This window comes from Diadema antillarum, unplaced genomic scaffold (assembly GCF_040938485.1).
Source record: "Diadema antillarum isolate AM-2024a unplaced genomic scaffold, OU_Dant_1.0 seq00000119_RagTag, whole genome shotgun sequence".
Lineage (NCBI taxonomy): Eukaryota > Metazoa > Echinodermata > Echinoidea > Diadematoida > Diadematidae > Diadema > Diadema antillarum.
The window spans coordinates 1,912,755-1,934,791 of NW_027271200.1; the positions used below are offsets into that span (position 1 = coordinate 1,912,755).

General features: G+C 38.0%; 1 protein-coding gene and 1 long non-coding RNA gene across 2 annotated transcripts; both read left to right on the forward strand.

Moving 5' to 3' along the window:
• The first annotated feature begins 5,117 nt into the window (after positions 1-5,117).
• On the forward strand, positions 5,118-13,158 carry LOC139727100 (uncharacterized). The gene is made up of 3 exons (XR_011710732.1): positions 5,118-5,408; positions 11,040-11,101; positions 13,102-13,158. It is a non-coding gene; the product is annotated as an uncharacterized lncRNA (long non-coding RNA).
• A 619-nt stretch (positions 13,159-13,777) lies between these two features.
• Positions 13,778-21,825, forward strand: LOC139727138 (inorganic pyrophosphatase-like). Its single transcript, XM_071638118.1, has 8 exons — positions 13,778-13,837; positions 14,105-14,224; positions 16,135-16,221; positions 16,826-16,889; positions 18,043-18,105; positions 18,683-18,723; positions 20,294-20,380; positions 21,736-21,825. Exons 1-8 carry the CDS (start codon positions 13,778-13,780, stop codon positions 21,823-21,825), a joined length of 612 nt encoding a protein of 203 aa, XP_071494219.1.
• The last annotated feature ends 212 nt before the right edge of the window (positions 21,826-22,037 follow it).

Genomic DNA, 22,037 nt, shown 5'->3' on the forward strand with positions numbered 1-22,037 from the left:
TGTTTCTCTTTTTGAGTAAGAGGTTATGCAAAGAGATGTATCATGTCTTATAACATACATTTCAAGACATAACATACACCTCCAGACAATTCGTTGCCGGTCTCCGCAAAATGTTGGTGTTTCTCCAAGATCAGGCAAGATCTTTAGTGAGGAGTGGAACAACTATTGTTCTTTTGATTTCATGTATACGTTGTTCATAAATCTCTCAGCCTGAAATGTAGACAGTTTGACTGGCACATGAATAATGTGATGTATGTATGTGACGATATCTAAACATTCATTATTGTACACATCTGAAAAGGGAGGAAAACGCAATATAACGGATGACAGTATAGTGAGTATAGGAAGACACCATGCCTTGATAGCATTATATTGTGACGAAATCTCTTTGTTGAAACATGGACAACCCCTAAAAAGATCAATCCGTGTATTCAAACGTCCAGTCTCTGTGAGTTTCGTATCATTCGCAATTTAGCATTTTCATCATTGATTCTCTTTGACGAGGAGGGATATCGTATTCTCCGGAGAACGAGTTAATGAAATAGCACAGCATGATTGCGCCGGGGGGGGGGGGGGGGGGGGGGGGTCAAAGGGTAGTTAACCCCCAAACATACACTTTATTCGGTCTTCCAATGTGTTGCGTCTGTCAGAACAGTCTCTTGTTTTTGCAATGCACACTAACTTGTCGCTGTAATCAGTACGTGGTAGTAGGATGACTGACAGTGGGTTTTTGTGCGTCAGAATAATAGTTTTGTCTTTTATATGTCATACCCTATAGAATGTGTCATGCATGGATCTGGTGCTTTTATTTCGTTCTTTTCTTTTTATGTATACTTGCTTCGTTCGTATGTTCTACTCTGCCATCAAACTTGAATGATTGAAAATGAATAAATGACTTCTGCTTTATGATATGACTCCCTATTGCTTGTGTTTGTTCGTTTGCTTCTTTGTTGTTGACATGATATTCAGAATTCAAATCTCTGTCAAGATTGACCAAAAACCGGCGATTACTGCCATAAGATCTCATTTACATGTATTAACATTTTGTCAACAGTACATAAAAAGCAACATAATAGGCAAAAGGTGATACAGCAGACACCTCACCAACTTACAACTCTAGGGCCTACATCGTCTTTATCACATCCACGATGTGTGTGTGTGTGTGTGTGTGTGTGTGTGTGTGTGTGTGTGTGTGTGAATGTCTGCCGCCAACATACTCCAGTAATGGCATTTTGCTGGCGTTTTGTTGTACATTGTTGTTGCCATCCACGACACTTCAAACGAGTATTATCGGCTGTGCTAAAGGGTTGCTATAATAATTATGCCTACCATTATACCATATAATGAATGTAAAAAGGATTGTGCTCAACCATTTTGAATTTGGCATTAAAAAAATCAATATAAAATCTGATTACATCAAATTTTTAACCTACAAAGTATTTGACAAGAAAAAGCTTATAGAGGACATGTTTTCCACCGTAGGAGCCAAAGGGGATATAACATGATTATGGTCCTCGACATGACACACGTTGACACTGGTAAAACTGCAGCCGCAGTCACATTGGCAAAAGATCGATCGCGATCTTTATTTAGATCTCGACGTTTTGCCAGTATAACCGCAAACTTCCCGCGAAACTTCTCGCGAAACTTCTCACGAAGCTTCCTCAAACTATTTACGGATACTTTTAGATCTTTTGCCATTGTGAACGCTAGAATCTGAAACTTCGCGAAGTTTGTCACGTGACCAGTCCACCACCTGTTTTCGGACGGTTGCTTCAAAGTGTACGTACGACTATGGTGTACAGGTGTTCATTGTTATGTCACAACCACCCGCCGTCAGACGGCGCCCTCTTTCTTCTTCCTTGCGAACATGCACTTATAACCAAAACTTTATCTTGATCCAAAGATCGAGAAGTTTGGCTGCCAATGTGGACGGACGACAAAAGATTGCGAAGACATCACGATCTTAATCTTTTTGATCTTTTGCCAGTGTGACAGCGGATTCAGTTGCGCAGAACGAACTTAATACATATTTATTCGCCGTCACACTGGCAAAACTACGCGCAGGTTTAAAGTTCTCCAAGTTTTGCCCGAGGACTGTAAAATTTTCGAAATCTACTCTTCGAGAGTAACTCTCCACTGTACGAAAATTTGTCGAACACCCGTAAATCTTCTAAAAGTTTGTGCAGTCTAAACGCTCGCGACCTGAAACTTCTCGAGGTATGTCACGTGACCACTCATCCACGTACTCACCAGCTGGTTTGTGGGCGATACCTCCGTATAGCGGGGAAGGAGTATTTCCCAAGCTGCTATGTAAAACACGATATTTTCACGGCATGAAATTTTCGCGAATGGGAGCTGACGGCCTTATTTGCAGCATGAAATTTTCGCGAGTTGCCTCTAACATTCAAGGCATGTGTAGTGTAGACAAGATCAGCGTGCATTTTAATTTCGCGAAACTCTGCCCTATTCGCGAAATTAAATGCACGCGAACATTCCTCCGGCGGTTTGGGTTGTCGTTAGACGATGTTCTTCTTTGTTGTGCATGCGCACCAGTTACCCTAACTTCGAGATTTGAACTTCGGAAAGTTTTTGTAGCTGCCATGCAGGGTGAACGGCAAGCAACTTTGCGTGAAGTTCGTGAAGTTTTGCCAGTGTGTCCTCGGCTATTGAGTTCACACCGGGCTTTAGTCTGAAAGACGGATAGTCTCGCTATCGCGTAAACCGTGTTGAGAAGGCATAGGTATGGGTGGCCTCCATCTCGATTAAATTTTATGACAGAACCAGGGGCGGATCCAGGAATTGCATAAAGGGAGGGGGAGGGGCGCAACGCAACTTCCGGGTTTCATCAGCTGACAAAATATGATGATGATAATGATGACAATAAAAAAAAATAATATTATTAATAGTAGTAGTAGTAGTAGTAGTAGTAGTAGTAATGATGATGATAATGATTAATAAAATGAAGGGGGTGCGCGACCTGTGCACCCCCTTGGATCCGCCACTGAGAACGAGGTGTTTTGTGTGTTGCCTGATGAGTATAATATTATTCACACCGCCTTTATAATTCGAAGGTCTCGACCTTGCCAATCAAAGTCAACTCCCTGGTTTCAAAGGTCACAGCTAATATGAATGGAGGTAATCGCTGCTCTCAACAATAGCGCTGATAGGGTCTTCAGTGGAGACCATCTTACATCTGATTACGGTGATACCAGAATATCATTATGCAGGATTTGGGGGAGATATAGTGCATGCCCACACGTACTTCGACCTAGACTAGATACAAAATGAAAGAACTTAGGCCTATTTCATTCAAGCAAAGTCAATAAATACAATGCTATGACTTATGTCTTTACCTGCTCCCCGATTTTACATACAATGTTTACTATATAGGCCATCCACGTCTGAAAGCCGGAATTTGGTACATCCCTTGCAAGTGCGGAAAAAAATCATATATACACCACTTTCATAATTATGATATCATATTCCAATCAAGTGATCAGGCCTAATTTTGATCTTTATAATTCAATTTCTTTTGATCGGAGTGCTGTGAAGTCACGTACGTTAAACTGTATAATACTTGCGTATCGGCCATACTATCCGCCCCACTGACAGTTAACAAAATTAAAGGGACTGTAAAGTGCTGGTTGAGGTGAGGATTTAGCTTTTAACGTTTTGCGAGATTTTGAGAAACCACTGTGTGAGATGTCAAAGAGCATGCAGTTCTATGGGGCATCAAAAGTTTATTTGATGAAAATCGGTTTTGAAATGGCTGAGATATCCCAAAACCAGGTGAAACAAAGATGAGATCCTAATAAAAGTCGTGGCCTGTCGCATTTTATCATTATCGCTTTTTTGGATATCTCAGCCATTTGAAAACCAATTTTCATCAAATAAACGTTGAATCTTTCTTGAAATTACATGCTCTTTCATATTTCATAAGATGTGTCTCATTATCTTACCAGAAAATATAATAAACCTGAATCCTCACCTAAGCCAGGTAGGCCTATACTGTATATAGTCCCTTTAAGCTGTCATGGTCCATCATATGAATTCTCGGTGCAAATGCACGGCGTGGTCACTTACGAGTATTATATACCCATAATTGGTCGCATGAATAATAATTGCCGGGGTAGCTGAAAAGCAGTTAAGAGAAAAGGAAAGGCCAGTGGAGGAGCCACGTTGGTGAGATCAAAGGATCGAGTCATTATTAAGACTGTCATGGCTGCATTGGCTGGAGGAGGGGGGGGGGGTCTATTGATAAACAATTCAATGAAACATTTGCTTTTCTTAATTTCTTTTGCTTGTTGATTGCGTATCCCTCATCTCGTTATACATTGTGTGTATGGCATTATATCGTGATACAGCCGGGTCCTGATATTATTGCTACTACCGATCCATTCGCTGCCGTTTATTTTAGAAACTACTCTACCAAAAATGTGCGCCAAATCTACAAAATGTCCACCCCTCCCCCCTCCCCCCCCCCCCCCCCCCCCCCCCCCCCCCACGGCATGTAAAAGAACATCTCATATCTATAGGCCTATCCATTTAATGAACCGTGCTGGATGTAACCTCAAAAGCTCCAGTTACTAGTATCCTACTTATAGTTTGAGTGTTGTTGTTGTTGTTTTGTTTTGTTTTTTCAATCTGAAGAAACTATAGCGATGTTACACTGCAGAGTGGGGGAATGTACCTCGTGTAATAAATTCCTGTGCTCCATTGAATCACGAAGGTTGCGGCGAATGTGCCGAGGGAGGTGAAAAGAAACTCCACATCCCTGTAGCTCTTCTGCCGAACTTTTCCAAGTAAGCAAGTTCTAGATCGTTTTGCATGCGGCTACCGGCGGGGCTGAAGTCCACCAGGGATCATGCGTAATTCCGGAACGACGTCCCTGGCTCGCGGTGGTGGCATTTTGTACCTTGACACTGCACTGTAGGTAATCTACTACACATTCTCGTATTGAGTCTGCTTTGAGTCAATTTGTGGTGTCATTGAGTTGGTAATTAGGACAGGCAGCTACTTGACCTACTGAGTATATTGGCAGAGAATCTCATCTCTCAGCCCTCCACGCACAGCCAAGATACATATGTACAATGATTTGACTGATTACTGGAGTCCCAGTGCAGTGCTAGTGTACGTGTATTGCCATTCTTCCTGTTGCTTGCGTTTGGGTACTGCGCACGCGCAGCATCAATTTGCCCACATGTTTGCCAGGGTCGCAGTCCGACGTGTCCTCTGGACGAGTAAAGCTGCCCATTGCAGAGGGTCTAATTTCGCCCGATCGCCACTGACATCAAAAAATAATTGTCTCAAAAATTATCTCGATCTACGCGGACGGATTGCAGCAATGGCATATTCTGTAGAAGCCAGAGGCGCACCAAACTCACTGGACTATCGGCTGTTCTTCAGTAAGTAGCATAACCAGTACAGAGCACGTACACCCACGAACCGTCGGTAAACGGTGCCGGGGTTTTCGGCGGCGGGCCATGCCACTCAGTATACGTGGGACAGCACAGTATACAGTGCAGTAACCACTCTGACGCTGGTTTGTCATTTTACTGCAGATCCGGCTAGAGTGCACATGAACACACATTGTCTCACAATATCTGATTGGATACTTTCTTACACACTCACGAATCAGTTTGATTTTTTTTTAAATTGTTACTAGAATCGTAGATGCTCCCCCGCCCCAGCCCAGTCTTCTTCAAGACACCATGCACCATTGATTACATGATAGACTCTACACATAAATAATCTACTAGATAGTGATTCCCTGGGGCTGGAGTCATGCTGACATGAATCTAGAATCTATAGACACCTATTCATGTTATAAGTTTGATTATGGCTAACTCAAGCTCCAATTACACTTTCAGATTGTGGAGGCAATGCAAGCCATGATGGGCAATTCGAAGCTTTCTAGCAATTGAAAATAATCTGGTCTGATAAATAATTGGATTTGTGCAGATCTATTTTATTATATTGGCCATAAAATAGCCCTAAATGGAAATGAAAGCACACAGAAGAACAAAGAAACAAATCATCACAAGCTAAGAAATGCATGGCTGGCACCACATTTGTAAAAGTGTGGCAGTTTGTCATCTCTGGTGCCACTTCTGGGTTTCATCAGCTGACATGTGCATGCCTACTAAGAAGCAACATAATAATAAAGTCTAAAAAAAGCGTTACTCGTACTTCTACCACTTTCAGGTTTCGTTGACCAAGTGGTTAGCCCATGCAGCCTGTTGCACCCGCCCAGAAATGTTTTGTGAAATTCAACCATGCTCTGTGCACTAGTGCAGACGGTGTACCTTTACCATTAATGTAATTTCACTTGTGGGCCACTACATTCAAGTGCCACACCTAAATTCATGTTGATGTAACACATTGTAAAAGCTACACCGGCCGGTTGTGTGACTTTGTATTGCATTGAATTACCCCAAGAATGCATTATCACTATATCGGAATGTTTTACTTTTGCTTTTTTGTTTGACTTTTAATCTTTGAGTCAATAATCTGCTCAATTACTCTTTTGATCTTGTTAATTCTCTGAGAGCCTTCAATTCCCCCATACAAGATTCTTTTTACTTGTTAACAGAGAACAGACAGGCTGGTTATCCACCTGTGCAAAAGCAGTCAAGTGGTACAAGTACATGTATCCCCTTTCCAAGGTCAACTACATGTGCCATCGAACAATGAACAGGGGTGTATCCAGGATTTTTTTCTGGGGGGGTCGTAATCAAAATTTTTGGACCTTTACCTTTGCGAGGGGGGTCATTCCATGGGGTTGGGTCTTCTCTAGGTTTTCATGTTGTGTAGGGAATAAAAGTCATATTCTGAAAAATTTATCAAATAAATGTCTGTGGTTTGCAGTTATTCTTGGAGAGAAATGTGTGAAGAATTATTTGATGAAAAAAAAAACAAGCCTGTGTACAAATGTATTTTGTCTATGACTGTTTCACTGATGATGTCCCATGGTTTTTTGTGGTTTATGTTGTGACATAAATATATGCCATTTTCATGGCAATGTAAAACAGGAATATACAACCTTTCAGCGTTATGCCTATCATAATTAAGAGAGGCAAGGTGACTTCTACAAAGACTATAAGGCACATAAACATTTGTAACAAAATAAGAACACCAGAGCATCTTCAAGCAACCTCATACCTATGTTACAAACGATGTCCATGGCAATTTTTGTTGTAACATAGGTATAGCATGGTTTTACATACACTTCCAATCATAATATGATTAGAAACTTTATTTCTATAATGAGATTTATATTTCAGGAGTATTCTTATCTAAAAATTAGCATCAAAATCCTCCAAATAAACGAGAAAATACGGAACATATCACTGTACTTCAGTGCGATGTCCGGCCTCTTCGTGTAACGTAGGTAAGGAAAGACGCGTCTCGCGATAAAAAGAAGAGCTACTAACTTCAGCAATCATATTCATGTCACTGGCAGTCCTCCCCCAATGGCAGAAAAACTACTCACAGCCAATATACACCTACCTGGACAGCGCAAGATCTGTTTTTCTGCCGTTGTCCATGTAACGTAGGTACAGGAGTTTTAATGTTTCTGATGTCAATTGGTAAGCTTTTACGCTATTTTATGAAAATAATAACATTTGTCATATTCTGTAACTCTATTAGAGGAAAAAAACGACATCTAAACCTCTGAACTGGCCAAAAATACGGTGGACAATGATACTGTAGTCCCACATACTGAGATATTTGTTACAGGTTCATGTTCATAATTTTGATTGGCAAATTTTCCGTCCATGCCGGTCTCTGCAAAAGGAGCATATATTCCTCTCTTAGAAAACCATACAAAAGTATATCAGTGTATCTTCACTGCAATATAAGATTGTTTTACCTCCCGATTATTGTGAATTTTTGGACCCTTTTGTCATTACGTGCTAGAGTTAGTATTAATCACTATATACTAGTTGGAAAACGTAGATGTCCAGACTGCATCTGAACTAGAGAAATAGAGTTTGCCTTATTTTGCTGGTGATATTGAGGGAACTAGGAGCTATGAAATTCTTTCTCTTTAACAGATTTACTTCGAAAATGTCACGTTTTCCTTCCAAGATTTCACTGACCTGTTAGATGCTCTGATGAACTTGTTAACATTTCACAAGGATTCACCATTTCCATTCCATGTTCACCCACTGTGAAGTCTCAAAGCTAAAATGCCAGTGTCCTTTTTAGTTTGGGTGGGTAGTGGGTAGGAAAGGCTTCAATAAAATTATGAACCCCAATCAAAATTGGACTATTATTGCTCTACACTATCATTCAAAAAGAGGGCGACAATTTCGATGGGGGATGAATACAAAATAGGGCCTAGTATTATTTTGGGAGTCTATTAAGGACCATAACCATAACCGTAACCCTGACCCTAGCCCTAACCTTAGCTAGGACACTGGGGGCAGCGACCTGCCCTTCCTAGCTTACATCTGAAAACAAGTTTTTAGAGTATGAAAATGATATTTTCCTATGTTTTACATGCTTTATTATTAATATTTACATCATTTTTTAAGCATAACCCATTTTTTTTTTTCAATTTTGGTGGGAGGTACACATGGAACTCTAGCTAATGGGTATGCCAAGCAAGGTAGAAATGTAAGCAAAATTGTTAAAATTATTTAATTCCATTCATAAACACACAGATACATCAACAGGAATATATAGTCAACCCCGACAAAAATTTTCTTTTATTTTTTTTAATTCTATTTCTCTTTACACCATTTGTTCAGTTTGTTGATGAATCTGCCATGGCTCCTCCTCTGCCACCGCTACGTGTTAAACTACATGAAAGAGTGAAAAGGACACATCCACACCACTCCCCAAACAGAGAGGAAGCCGACAAAGCAACACCCAAGAAGAGCATATGTAACAAACTAGACAAGAAGAAAACTGCACAGAGGGAAAATGGACAGAAGAAATATAAAAATCAAGGGCTAAATGGACATTGGACAAAAGAGCAGAAATTAATTTCAAACAAAGAACATGGAGAAGACAAGAAGACTTGTCTGATTTCTCTTTATTAGTTTTCTTAATTAGTTGACAACTAGTTGATGATGTTGTTAGTGTATATTAGGTCAAATTGTGTAAAGCTTCACTTTCTTCTTCTTCTTCTGATTAAGTCTGCCTTCTTTCATACCAGAGTTACAAAGAATTGAAGTCTGTGTATCATAGGTATTGTTCCACAGGTGTGCAGTTGATATAATTCCAAAGAACTGTTACAATAGTGTTATTTGTGGGAACATACATAAAGTCTATATGTGTAGGTTTTAACATCTCACACCACAATAAAGGAAATCAGTTGATATGTCGTAGTGTACCTATGTTACAAAGACATACTGTCCGTGTAACATAGGTAGTACACCGTGGGCGAGGTTGTTGTCTGAAAACCCCTGATTATAACAATAAAATCATGTTTTCACTTGAATACCCATGCAAATCACTTGCTTCAATTGTGATGCTTTTAAGAATATTGTCATTGTGTCACTCTTGAAGAAAAAGTTAAACCTTTGATTGAAATTGTTAATGGTTTGTAGAAAAAAACATGTTAATAAAAGTGGCTTGCAGTTGACATCAGAACATACAATCTTACTAATAATGATCTCATGCGCCTGTTAAATAACATGTTGATGTGCTATGGATGAAAAAAACGTGGATGTGTTCATTGTTATCATTTCAGAACACAAAATTATGAAGGATGTCAACAAATGATGTCCGTGTAACATAGGTATTTTGCCATACCTGTTTACCCATGCTGACTGAAAGTGTGCGAAGTAATAAATAGATTTCTAGTGGAATAAGTTGAAGAATGGGAGTAACAAATCAGGGGGGAAAAGGAAATTTCAATTTACCCAACTTGAATTTTCAACTTGTATGTCACAATTTCAGTCCCAACCCCATGGAATTACCCAGGGAGCGAAGCGACCGAGCGGGGGGAGGGTGTGGGAGGGGCGTGTCCCCCCTCCCACGGTAGGGAGTTTTTGAATTTTATATCTTAAAATGGGGCCATTTGGTGCATACAAAAGTGACTTTTTCTGCATGGCTTAGAAATAAGGTATGGCATATTAAAACTACAATTGTAAGTTACGAAATTTACGAGATTTTGACAATTTGCTGGAACACCACCTGGTCACTTTTTTTCCTGTTGTATGTAGGACAAAAAGCCCTCAAAAAACAAAAAAGTCTTTTACAAAAAGTGGACCTTTTGAAAATTTGGGGGGGTCGTACGACCCTCCCGACCCCCCCTTGCATACACCCATGATGAAAATATTGACTGGGTGCAAGGTATGAATAGAGTGTGTGCAGAAGAGGCACATGAATGGGGTGAGGGAAAGTCAAAATCTACTGAGCTCAACCTACGATTTGTAGATCACCCTAGTATAGATACATCTTCATATTTATGAGTATGTAGCAAAACAAGTGCATACTACATTGGAATAAGGTAACTATCCAAATAATGCAGTGATACACACAGTTTTCATACAAAAGAGAACAGATATTGATGGATAAAACTCTAAGATTTCTATCAAAGCTGTATTTTTCTGGGCAGCATACATATAGCACAAACAAACAGGGATTTAGGCCATTAATGCATGGATCCTTTCGCCACCTTTTTGGGACCTGGTATACATTGTACCAGGATACCCATACAACTGTATATGATTTGATGCCACCGAAACCTAACATACCAGCTTTCCTTAAGGAACAGGTTAATTGACTGAAGTATTGTTGATTTTGTGCATCTTTTTTAGAATCACATACACACACACACACACATACAAAAGCTGTTCAACCACAGTGTAAAATTAGTGACTGTTTGAGCATTATCGTCCAGCAGGACTGCTTCATGGACCTCACAGCATGCAACACTGGTTAATGATCAAAGATATTGTGAACTACCTGTTTAAATGCTACATGTACTGTCAAGTGACTTTCAGAAGTCTTTCTCTCATTTTTTTTTTTGGTCATTTATATTTTATCTTTTCTTTTATCTTTTTATTCAATTCTAACAGAGAATAGTGATGGCAGCGTGATCTCACCTTTCCATGACATACCACTTTATGCAGATGCAGAGGTATGACAGTTTTGATCATGTTCAATATTATAAAGTTTTTAGTAATTAGGCGGTTGTTGACTAGCTACTTAATTCTAAACGTCTATTTGAACAGCATCCCACAAGAGTAATTATACCTCGGCCTTTATGTCAAGAAAAGAAACATAGACTTACATGTAGTAAGTGAAATACTGATGACAGGGAATAATTTTCCTGGTATCACATCACAATATGCTGGTAGATGCATTTTTACACCACTGCTACACAAACTGTCTTTGGTGTAGTAGTTTTCTTTCATAGAAGTGTGCAGGATACCATTTGAAATATTGTTTATCAGCAGAAAGTGCTAATCAAATTTGAGTTGGAAAATTATTCCCTGGATGATGTTTGGATGCATAATTATCATGTTGATTATGCTGTGCATTACTGTGGTGTTTTGGGTTCAGGTAGAAGTTTTTGAACAATTGATATCAAATTTCCTAGATCTTTCAATCTGAAAGTTAATTTGTTGTTTAAATACCAAGGCTAAAGTAAATGTTTTTGTATGTTTTGTAGATAAAGTTTATCAGAACATGCATTGTACATAGCTGTTGGTGTGTACAGTGTGGATGTATTCAAGCATGCTATTAATTCATGCAGGCTCATAAGGAGGAATTTCCCACACCATAATGTGGATTCATTTAGGGTAGATAGTTTATTGTTTGTTGGGAACATTGGACATCTCTGCTAAAAAGTTCTGAATATTCAAAGTTTTGGAACAGTGCTAAATTACTTTTGTAGTTCAAGTAAACTTTGTAGAATATTCAAATCTGTGGAAAATAGATATTCCCTTCTGAAGGAGACAAGTCAAGTTCTTTCTCAATGATGTTGAAAATTAAATTTTCATTGTTCTGTTGATATTTTCTTAGTGTTGTACTTTTGCAACATAGGTAGGTTTACATGAAAGAGTTCCCATCTAGAGAATGTAGCCAAAGCTTTCACAAATTCATGTAACTTATATGTAATATATTGTGGCTACTACATGTATGCAAACACTGAATAATCAGTATTTGATACTGACATTGATGAAGGACTATTGGTCAATCAGTGGCAATGAATTCATATTAAACTTTTAGATGACTTTTTTTAAAAACTGGAATTGATGTGTTTTACAAATGCTTTTGCATTCAATAAATGTCAATATATTTGGAGAAACTCCCCCTTTAACCATGCAGCATATATTTACCAAATTGCATATTGTAATTTGTATTGTGATTGCTGCTATATGGCTTCATGTTGTCATGACGACTTATTTATGTCATTAAATTCAGCAATGGCTTCACAGAGGTTGCTTTGCAGTTTGTGGAAGCACATGAAGCTGATTTATGAAGGATCTTTTATGTAGAGCTAGAGCTGGTTTGAATATTATGTGTACTCAGCATGATTGTGTTTTCTATGCAGCAATTTTGACATTACATGTAAAATAGACTTTTTTAATGTGTTGGGACAGTTGGGAAATATAATTTGCTGTCATATATTTGAAAAAAGCCATGTTATGAAAATCAGCCATCTAGCATCATTCACTTGACATGTATGTTCATCTTTTGTACCGTATTTGATATTTCTTTAAATAAAAAGAGTAAATTTTTAAAATGAGTTTAATTAATAATAACAATGACCCACTGCTATTTTTTTTTTTTGGAGGGGGGGGGGGGGCTAGGGGATGTATATGTACACTGTAAATGAAATTGAATTTTGCAGTCTAAATGTACAGAATGTGTTCTTACAGCAGTATGCTGTGATTGCTCATGACATTTATTTGTCCAGATTTATTGTAAGGATTAATATACTCTGTATAAAGTGATGGTTACTACATGTACTTACAACTATTCAGGTTTGTTGTGGAATTTATCACATTCTGATGTGAAGGCTACTATGTCACCGTGCATGCTAAAATGCAGAGTCAAAGCTAAAGTTATTGCACTGTAGTTTTTTATATACAAACATAATGTTTCTTATTTGCATCCTCATTTATTTCACAGAAACAAATTTTCAACATGGTTGTGGAAGTACCAAGATGGACAAATGCAAAAATGGAGGTGAGCTAAGCTGTAAGGTACAATGATGTACAAATTGTATAGTGAACTGTATGTCTGTGTTATTAGCAACTGGATGTATCATCTGTATTAAACTGTTATGAAATATTTACCAACATTGAGAGGTAGTAAGTATGTACATGGACCTAGCAAAATTTTGCTAGGTCCATGGTACATGTGTATGTATAATGACCTAAAAACAATTACAAAACAAAAACAAACACTGATCAAAGCTACTGTAGCCACATTTCGTTGGAAAATTGCAGTTTAACCCTTTGAGGATGGGCTGATTTTGCTATAACACGCATTTCCCATAGACACCTGCTTGAGTATACTCAGGTCTAGTCTTCAATGAATTAAGTGAAAAATAGACTAGAATCATTTCATTTGCACTGTTACATGTCTAGAATGACTTCCAAGTATCTTGAGGGAGAGTGTCAGAAAAAGGAAATTTGAAATCAAAGTTACGAAGTTCTTATTAGTTTGTCAACATCTCTCTTTCTCATTCGTTCTCTTTCTCATACACGCACACATCCAGATGGTTGTACATGATGAAATCTTCTCCTGAAGGTTTTTTGCTATACAGCCGTTTGTGATTATAATACATAGTATGTAGAAAATCATGCCAAAGCAAATTGAACTGTTTGACAGCAACATGTTTGATAGTATGTTCTGTCGCCAAGTAATGTATGCCATTAACACTTGTTTCAACAATTAAAGGGGCTTACTTTCACCAGCTGCATGCACAGTACCTTGGTATGTGATATTGTAATGGGAAGTATTGTCCAGTGTTGTAGAGTGACATGTTGGAAGGCTGTTACCGTAAATCTTAAGTATGTAGTGAATTTGTGATGGTGATGCCGAACCAAGAGCTTGTGCTTCTCAGAGCGGTAATGAAGGGATGTGGTATGAATGTGTGTTTTCTCATGTAATTCATTTCCTCTTTCAGATTGACACCAAAGCAGTCATGAACCCGATCAAGCAAGATGTGAAGAAGGGCAAGCTACGCTTTGTGCGAAACTGCTTCCCGTACCACGGGTACATCTGGAACTATGGTGCTCTCCCTCAGGTATGACTGGGGAACTGTCAACATTTGACTAATTTTGTCAGATTTTGCAAGAAAATAAGTTAAATAACTTCATTTGATAGTGTTTTCCCCTCATTTTGTAGTCATTTACTTAATCATGACATCAATACTGCGCATATGGTATAGATATCAGCGAGATGATGTTTTTCAGTTAGCATGTGTATTAAAACCATTGTGATCCAAGAAGTTGTGGACAAATGAAAATTCCAAATAACTGCACTTCAATTACACACATACAGTACCAACCAAAGATTGTGTAAGGTAAAGCAGAATTCAGTTTTACCATATGAACGGTCAAGAAAGGTCTGTTTACACTGCTGTTATTTGTGTTTGGATCCTTTACATTGACTTTGATATTTTTATGAGGTTTGTCTTCTCATTTTTGTGTGGCCAAAACCTGCAGATAGTGTAATTTGCCCTAAAGAAACACAAATGATTATGGCAAGACTTTATGACAAGCAGTGATGAACTGTTTTGGTTTCTGTATAACATTCTCAAAGTGATTTGCATAATGCTGAGGATTCAATTCCACTGGTGTTTTCACAGTAGAGCACATGGATTATGCTCATCAGACAAAAAAAAAAAAAAAAAAATGAAAGAAAGAAAGAAAGAAAGAAAGAAAAAGTTACTACCAAACTCAAAAGGTTGAAGTGCCTACTGTCAGGCATTTATCTTTTGTTTGATGGTGGTGTTATAAAGTTTTGTTTGCACATCTGTTCATTTTATTCAAATCATGGATACAGACTATATAGGTGAGAGAGCGAGAAAGAGAGAAGGAAAAACGATGCTCTTGAACTGTGGATTCAGTGGATTCAGTGGATATCAATGATATTCTCTTGTTTATATGAAGTTTGTGGAAAAGAGCATTTCTTCTCTGATTTTGTGTAAGATAACAGACATCTTATTATTGAGCTAATTTGGAAGAATGAAATTCATGAAAATTTCCAATGCCTTGAAATGTTCCAAGAGTAAACTAGTTCTGATTCTAGTGCATATATACATGTATAATGTTTATGTATATCTGATTATGTTATCTTTTGTTTTTGTTGTTGTTGCACTGGCAGTAGATCTTGATTGTCATTTAACAAATCATGTGAATCTTGTCATGATCAAGCATCATCTGATATGATTTCATGTCTGTGCAGGTTTTGAATTGATACAACATGCAGGCTAATATTTATTTGCTCTTTAAACCTGTGTACCATACAAAGTGTTCTTTTAAAGCAAGTAATTACCTGCACGTAGTTCTCAGAAAACAAATTTCTGTATTGACTTGAGATACTGTAAAGAAACAGAAAACACATAAAAATGCATTTTATTTGATGCATGTACTGATAACAATTGGTCTATGACATACAATGTACTTGTTAACATATAATTTATGCTCCTGACGGTGCACTGGAACTGTTCTTGATGTGATGTGTGTGTGTGTGTGTGTGTGTGTGTGTGTATGTGTGTGTGTGTATTTTTTTCATCATAGGTAGTATTCCTTGGAACATTCTGTGTCTCGTACCATAACAAAAATTCTCTGTAAAGCTTTGCTCTACTTGTCTCAATACAAAAGACAATCACATTAGAAAATCACAGATTGTGTATAAGAGTCAACTGAAATACAACTATAGTAGCACAACCTTTAGTTCTGATGTGACATTTTATGTGAAGCAAAAATAAAAAATAAATGTAGGAGTCGTTCAGGATGACATGTTCAGCCAATATGTTTCTCTTGAAACACAAAACAAGGTTTCCTTTCTTGTCTTTTTGCTTGTTTTGTTTAGCTTTGTTTTCAGTATTAAAAAATGAGGTACACGTACAACTGTACATCTGAAATCATGTCTTCAATGCACATGAATTATGCAATATATACACTTGGTATACGTCTTGCTATGTTTCAGACCTGGGAAGATCCCAATCATACCGATGACAGCACAGGATGTAAAGGAGACAATGACCCTATTGATGTCTGTGAGATTGGGAGAAAGGTATGTGAGATTTTGTAATATTGACTCATTTTCTTATCAATTGATTACATGAAAGCAAATCATTATATCAATAATCAATCATTTTGAAGGCACACACATGTCGAAACTTGAGTGACTATATCAAGACTTATTCACTCCCCACCCCTCTCCAGTTTTTAATGCTTTGGGGCAAAGTATTGATGATACTGGACACAAAAGCTATATGTTGTTTGTGTTTCATGGATAAATTTTCATGATAGCAATGATCAGTGTAGGGAAACATGCTCCACTATTCAGTCATTAGATACCACTGAAAGAGCAAAAGATGGATACATATCGATGTAGGTAGGCTGATATTTGTACAGCTGTCCCATATTGCCTTTTGAGAGTGCTACTGTATATGTGTAAGGAATAAAAGGAACAAACGAACCAGCAATCATGATGAGAAAACTAGTCTTGAGCAGAAGAATCTTGTGCTGGTGAGCGGGTCATACAAAATGATAGACAATGAGATCTTTGTAACAAAAGTTCAGTGATAAGCTACAGGGTATGTGAATGGCCCAAATTTTATTGATCACATTGAATATTAGGGTTGTGTATCTTTTGCATTTTTCTTCATGTCAAGGTCGCCAAGAGGGGAGAAGTCTTGCAAGTGAAAATCCTCGGTACCATTGCTTTGATAGATGAAGGTAGGCATCGCAGTAAAGGAAGGACAGTTTGTGCTTTAATTAGAATGGATGATCATCTTTTTCTTTTTTTAACAGAAGCAGTATTTCATTTGCATGCAGTAATGTAATGAAATGTATATAAAAGTTCTGAAATTGAAAGCTGTCCAGTTGATATGCTAGTGAATCACTTATTTTGATATCCTCTTGCCACATATGTGCAATAGCTTTAGTCAAGCTTTTAGTCAACAGAATAATAATGTCTTATAATAGATAGGTAAACCATGAAATAACACTACACACATGTCCTTGATAAGTTATCATATGGAGCAGAATCTTCAGAGTCCCACCTTTTGAAAATTTAAATGTAAAGAAATGTCGCTAAGAGAGCAAATGTATATAAAGCAAAAAGTAGGACGTAATATGCTCAATATTTACTTTAATAGTCCTCAAAATTTTAATGATCTTTATGAAATTGCAACTGATGATGGATTACGGTTGGGTAGAAAATGTCACTATTGTGATATTCACAAGACTACCTGGATTTTCTGTTATTTTAATATTTGTTTATTTATTTTTTTCTCTTTGAGTGATAAGGAAGTGGTGACGATATAAACATGCAGTTAAAGTACAGGAATGATACCTTAGCCCAAGGAGTGGGTTGAGGTATGGCAGTTATGTGGTAAATGGTGCATCGTTGCAGGTGTTGGAGGAGAAATTATTGTACAAATGATGCACAGAACAGAGTGGATCGGTGAGAATTGGATGCTCGAATTTAATTTTGGAACTGTTTAAACCCACGAGAGCAACGAGTGGGTTTTTGACTGTTCCAAAGTTAAACAAGAGCATCCAATTCTCACTTATCCCCGAAATAGGCCTGTGCATCATTCGTGTTATAAAATAGGCCCGTAAATTCATGAAATACAACCTTTTTTCCCCATCATGCGTCCGGTACGCCTACAACACTTTATAAGACTTGAGCCATGCATTCGGATTTTACTGGACGCATGACCATGCATTCGGATTTTACCAGATGCATCGTTTAGTGTGGATCAGTAAAAATGAATGCATGACAATTGACCAATTAGGTTGCAGAGATTCTAAAGCCCATTTTATAACATACACTGTGTCATATCATCATGCTTTTAGCATTCATTGTATTATCTCTTCAAATTAGGCGAGACGGACTGGAAGATCTTCGCCATCGATGTCACTGACCCCCTGGCAAGTGAAATGAATGGTATGTTGCCGTGGCTGTGCTGGAGTGGATTTCATATTCGGGCCATACCACATCAAACTTTGCTACCATGAACAAGGAGACTTCCTAAGAAAGTCGCTGATGAATTTTCTTTTTTTTTTCTTTAATGGTATTATATATTGTATGATTCCAACTCTTAGATTTTGGATTTGTACAAGAGGTCAACATTATTGAATAGACTCTGTTCCTCCGTTGGTGTATTTTTTCCCGCTGTTCTTCAGGAGTAGAGGAGGCGATATAATTTCAGATGTCCTTTGTCTTGCCTTGTAGTTGTCTTGATTGCCTGTTAATATTTGGGGAGAGGGTGAAATCTGTATTGATCTCTATTAAAAGCCAACTTTTTAGAATCTCAGTTACTTCAAAGAAGATATGTCAAATGTGATGAGACTTACAATTCATATTCATTAAATAGACATTTCTTTTTCAAGTCTCAATGCAGTTGAATTGATAATGATACATTTCTAATTCAAATTGTGTACTATGTGGTGTAAAATCTTTCTTTCGCTGTCATATTTGATGTGAATATAACTCAATTTTCATTCTCTTCATCCTCGTGCAGATATAGCTGACATCCAGAGACTCATGCCTGGTTTCATTGAAGTAAGTGTCTTCTGTTCGTCAATTCTAATCTTGCCCAGCTAATTACTGACTCACTTTTAATGCACCTGCTAACTACTTAGTAAAATGTTATTCTTCCCAACTGACTCTTTCCTCTGTATGTCTAAGCGAGATGTACATGAGTGTGTATATACACATTTGGGGGGGGGGAGGCAAAGGTATTGTTTCTATGCCTCTGTTATGAAAGGTTGGAAGGCATTGTGTTCTTTTCCTATTAATTTTTAAAATTAATTTATTTATTTTTTGAAGTTGTATGGGGGGAACTTTCATATGATCTTAAGTGCAATTTTCATTAGTGGTTTCTTTGCTTTTATCATTCCATTTTTGTTTTTATGCCTCCGCAACGAAGTGGCCGGAGGCATTATGTTTTCGGGTCGTCGGTCGGTCCGTCCGTCGGTCGGTCCGTCCGTCCGTCCGTCCCGTTTTGTTTTTGTCGATATCTCAAGAACCGTGTGGTGGTTTTACATCAAACTTGGTATGAGGGTATATCCTTGGGGGATAATACTTTGTGTGAATTTTAGGGTCACAGGGTCAAAGGTCAAAGGTCACAGGTTATTTTGTGAAAAAAAAAAATTGAAATTTCATGTTTTTCTCCATATCTCGCAAATGGTTCTAGGCATGGAACTTAGTATATATGCTTGTACCGATGGGCAGTGATTATCTAGGGAAGTTGGGGGTCATGGGTCAAAGGTCAGGGGGTCAAAGGTCAAGGTCAACTCCTCAAAATATCACTACTTTCCTTAAAATGCAATATGCCTGAAGGTTTTTTTTTAAAAACTTGATGTATGGCATGTATTACCCAATATATATTTTTGGGGAAGTTTCTTGCCAAAAGGTCAAAGGTCAAAAGGTAAAAGGTCAAGTGAAAGTGCTAAATTGCACTTTTTCCTCCATATCTTGAAAGTAACTCAAGGTATCATCATGAAACTTACATATTTATGCATGTTCAACCTAACAGTGATTCTCTTTGGAACTGTGAGGTCAAAGGTCAAAGGCCAGGTTTAGATAATGCTATTTTCCCATTTGATACTGAAATTATACCTTTTCTCAATACCTTGAAAATTACTCAATGCATAAACTTATAAAAGGGTCAAAAGTCAAGTAAAAATCATCAGTTCCCCAAATACCTGCACTCTGACATTTTAATCATTCATCCAATTGAACCTGGTTCTAGGAAAGTGAACATTTAGCACATTTGTGTCAAACCTGTCATTTTAATATTTTGCCAATTGTGTGAAACTGTCATCACACATTGTCAAGACATTGTACTATAGACCTATTAGGAGAACCATGCATTATGGCGGAGGCATATCAGTAGCCGTAGCGATATATCTAGTTTTGACATGTAGATGATCCCAGCTTTCTTTCTGGTCATAGCCTACTCTGTTTGTATGAATTTAAAGCATGATTGGTGTGATTTTAAGTAATCTTGGTGGTTTTTACGGTTATGGAGCCTTTTCATGGTTGCAATTAGCAAACATTCTCGAAAAATTAACTACCCAAACAAACCATCACACTTTCAAGTAATGAATATCACCTGCTGTTGTTTCAGGCATCTGTCAACTGGTTCAAGATCTACAAGGTGCCTGATGGCAAACCTTTGAACGAGTTTGCCTTTCAAGGACAAGCCAAGAACAGGGTAAGGAGAGATTACACAGCATAAACCATGATACAATCTGTGCCCCATATCTCAGTTTGTATTATGACAGCGGGGAGGATGATTTACTACGTACACACCGAAATTGTGATGCGTATTTAGATAGTCATAGAGGATGTCATGTTTCTTAAATATTCATTTATGAACAGAATTTAGGAAATGGAGAAGAAGAAAGAATGTGTGTGCATTATTTAATTATTACAAATTCTTTATATTAATGGAAATTTTGTTCTGGAAGGGAATATCACTGATATACATGTTGTACCTGGTATAGCAAAATAAGTCTTGTGATTGAGGTATGCCTGCATTGATATGAAGGCATTCATTGTTTCAAATTTGTTGGTTTCCTTAACAGATTTATATACTAGATATACTGTAAAACATGTCGAGATGTTTTCATTGCAACTGATTGACAAATTGACAAAAAGTTCTTCCGTCGACGGAAGAACTTCATAAATTTGAATAACAAAGCAGTACCCGCTGCATGCTATAAGGATTAGAACCAACACTTGCTGTCGGGCGAAAGCTCGGTGGTCTAGTGGAGATGACGCCTGTCCGGTGATCAGGAGGTCGTGGGTTCGAACCCTGCTCGAGTATGTACGCCCATGATTTTTTATCGTGGCTACTACTAAAACACTGATCAATTCAGTGCTTATTTACGTCGATGTAGGGCAATTTGTCAATCAGTTGCAATGAAAACATCTCGACGGAAGAACTTCATAAATTTGAATTACAAAGCAGTACCCGCTGCATGCTATAAGGATTAGAACCAACACTTGCTGTCGGGCGAAAGCTCGGTGGTCTAGTGGAGATGACGCCTGTCCGGTGATCAGGAGGTCGTGGGTTCGAATCCTGCTCGAGTATGTACGCCCATGATTTTTTATCATGGCTACTACTAAAACACTGATCAATTCAGTGCTTATTTACGTCGATGTAGGGCAATTTGTCAATCAGTTGCAATGAAAACATCTCGACGGAAGAACTTCATAAATTTGAATAACAAAGCAGTACCCGCTGCATGCTATAAGGATTAGAACCAACACTTGCTGTCGGGCGAAAGCTCGGTGGTCTAGTGGAGATGACGCCTGTCCGGTGATCAGGAGGTCGTGGGTTCGAATTCTGCTCGAGTATGTACGCCCATGATTTTTTATCATGGCTACTACTAAAACACTGATCAATTCAGTGCTTATTTACGTCGATGTAGGGCAATTTGTCAGTCAGTTGCAATGAAAACATCTCGACGGAAGAACTTCATAAATTTGAACAAACGATGTACTTGTATACCTGGTGTGTTTCACATTCTTGTTTCTTCTTCCTGTTTTACTATTGTCATTCAGGATTTTGCGCTAGACGTAGTGAATAAGACTGCCGAGCAGTGGAAGAAGCTTGTAAATGGCCAGGCAGACCTGGGAGGACTGAGCTGGTAAGCATTACTTTATGATGAAAATGAGAACCATGTGCAATTAGAGGATACACTGTGAAGTATATTTTATGCTGTGTTTCTAAGCTTTGCATCATTGCAGATGATATTCTTACATCAAGCGCCTCACAGCTGCTTGATTACCTCTCTCCAACAAGCGCAGAGACGCTGCGGTAGTGATATGCCCTATATAAGCATCGTATTATTATTATTGCAGAT

Excerpts from the sequence above, each read along its gene's own strand:
- LOC139727138 (XM_071638118.1), top strand. The coding sequence starts at position 13,778 with ATGCCAAAGCAAATTGAACTGTTTGACAGCAACATGTTTGATAGTATG. Across the intron at positions 14,225-16,134 it reads ACTATGGTGCTCTCCCTCAG|ACCTGGGAAGATCCCAATCA; the intron begins GTATGACTGGGG and ends GCTATGTTTCAG. Across the intron at positions 18,724-20,293 it reads TCATGCCTGGTTTCATTGAA|GCATCTGTCAACTGGTTCAA; the intron begins GTAAGTGTCTTC and ends CTGTTGTTTCAG.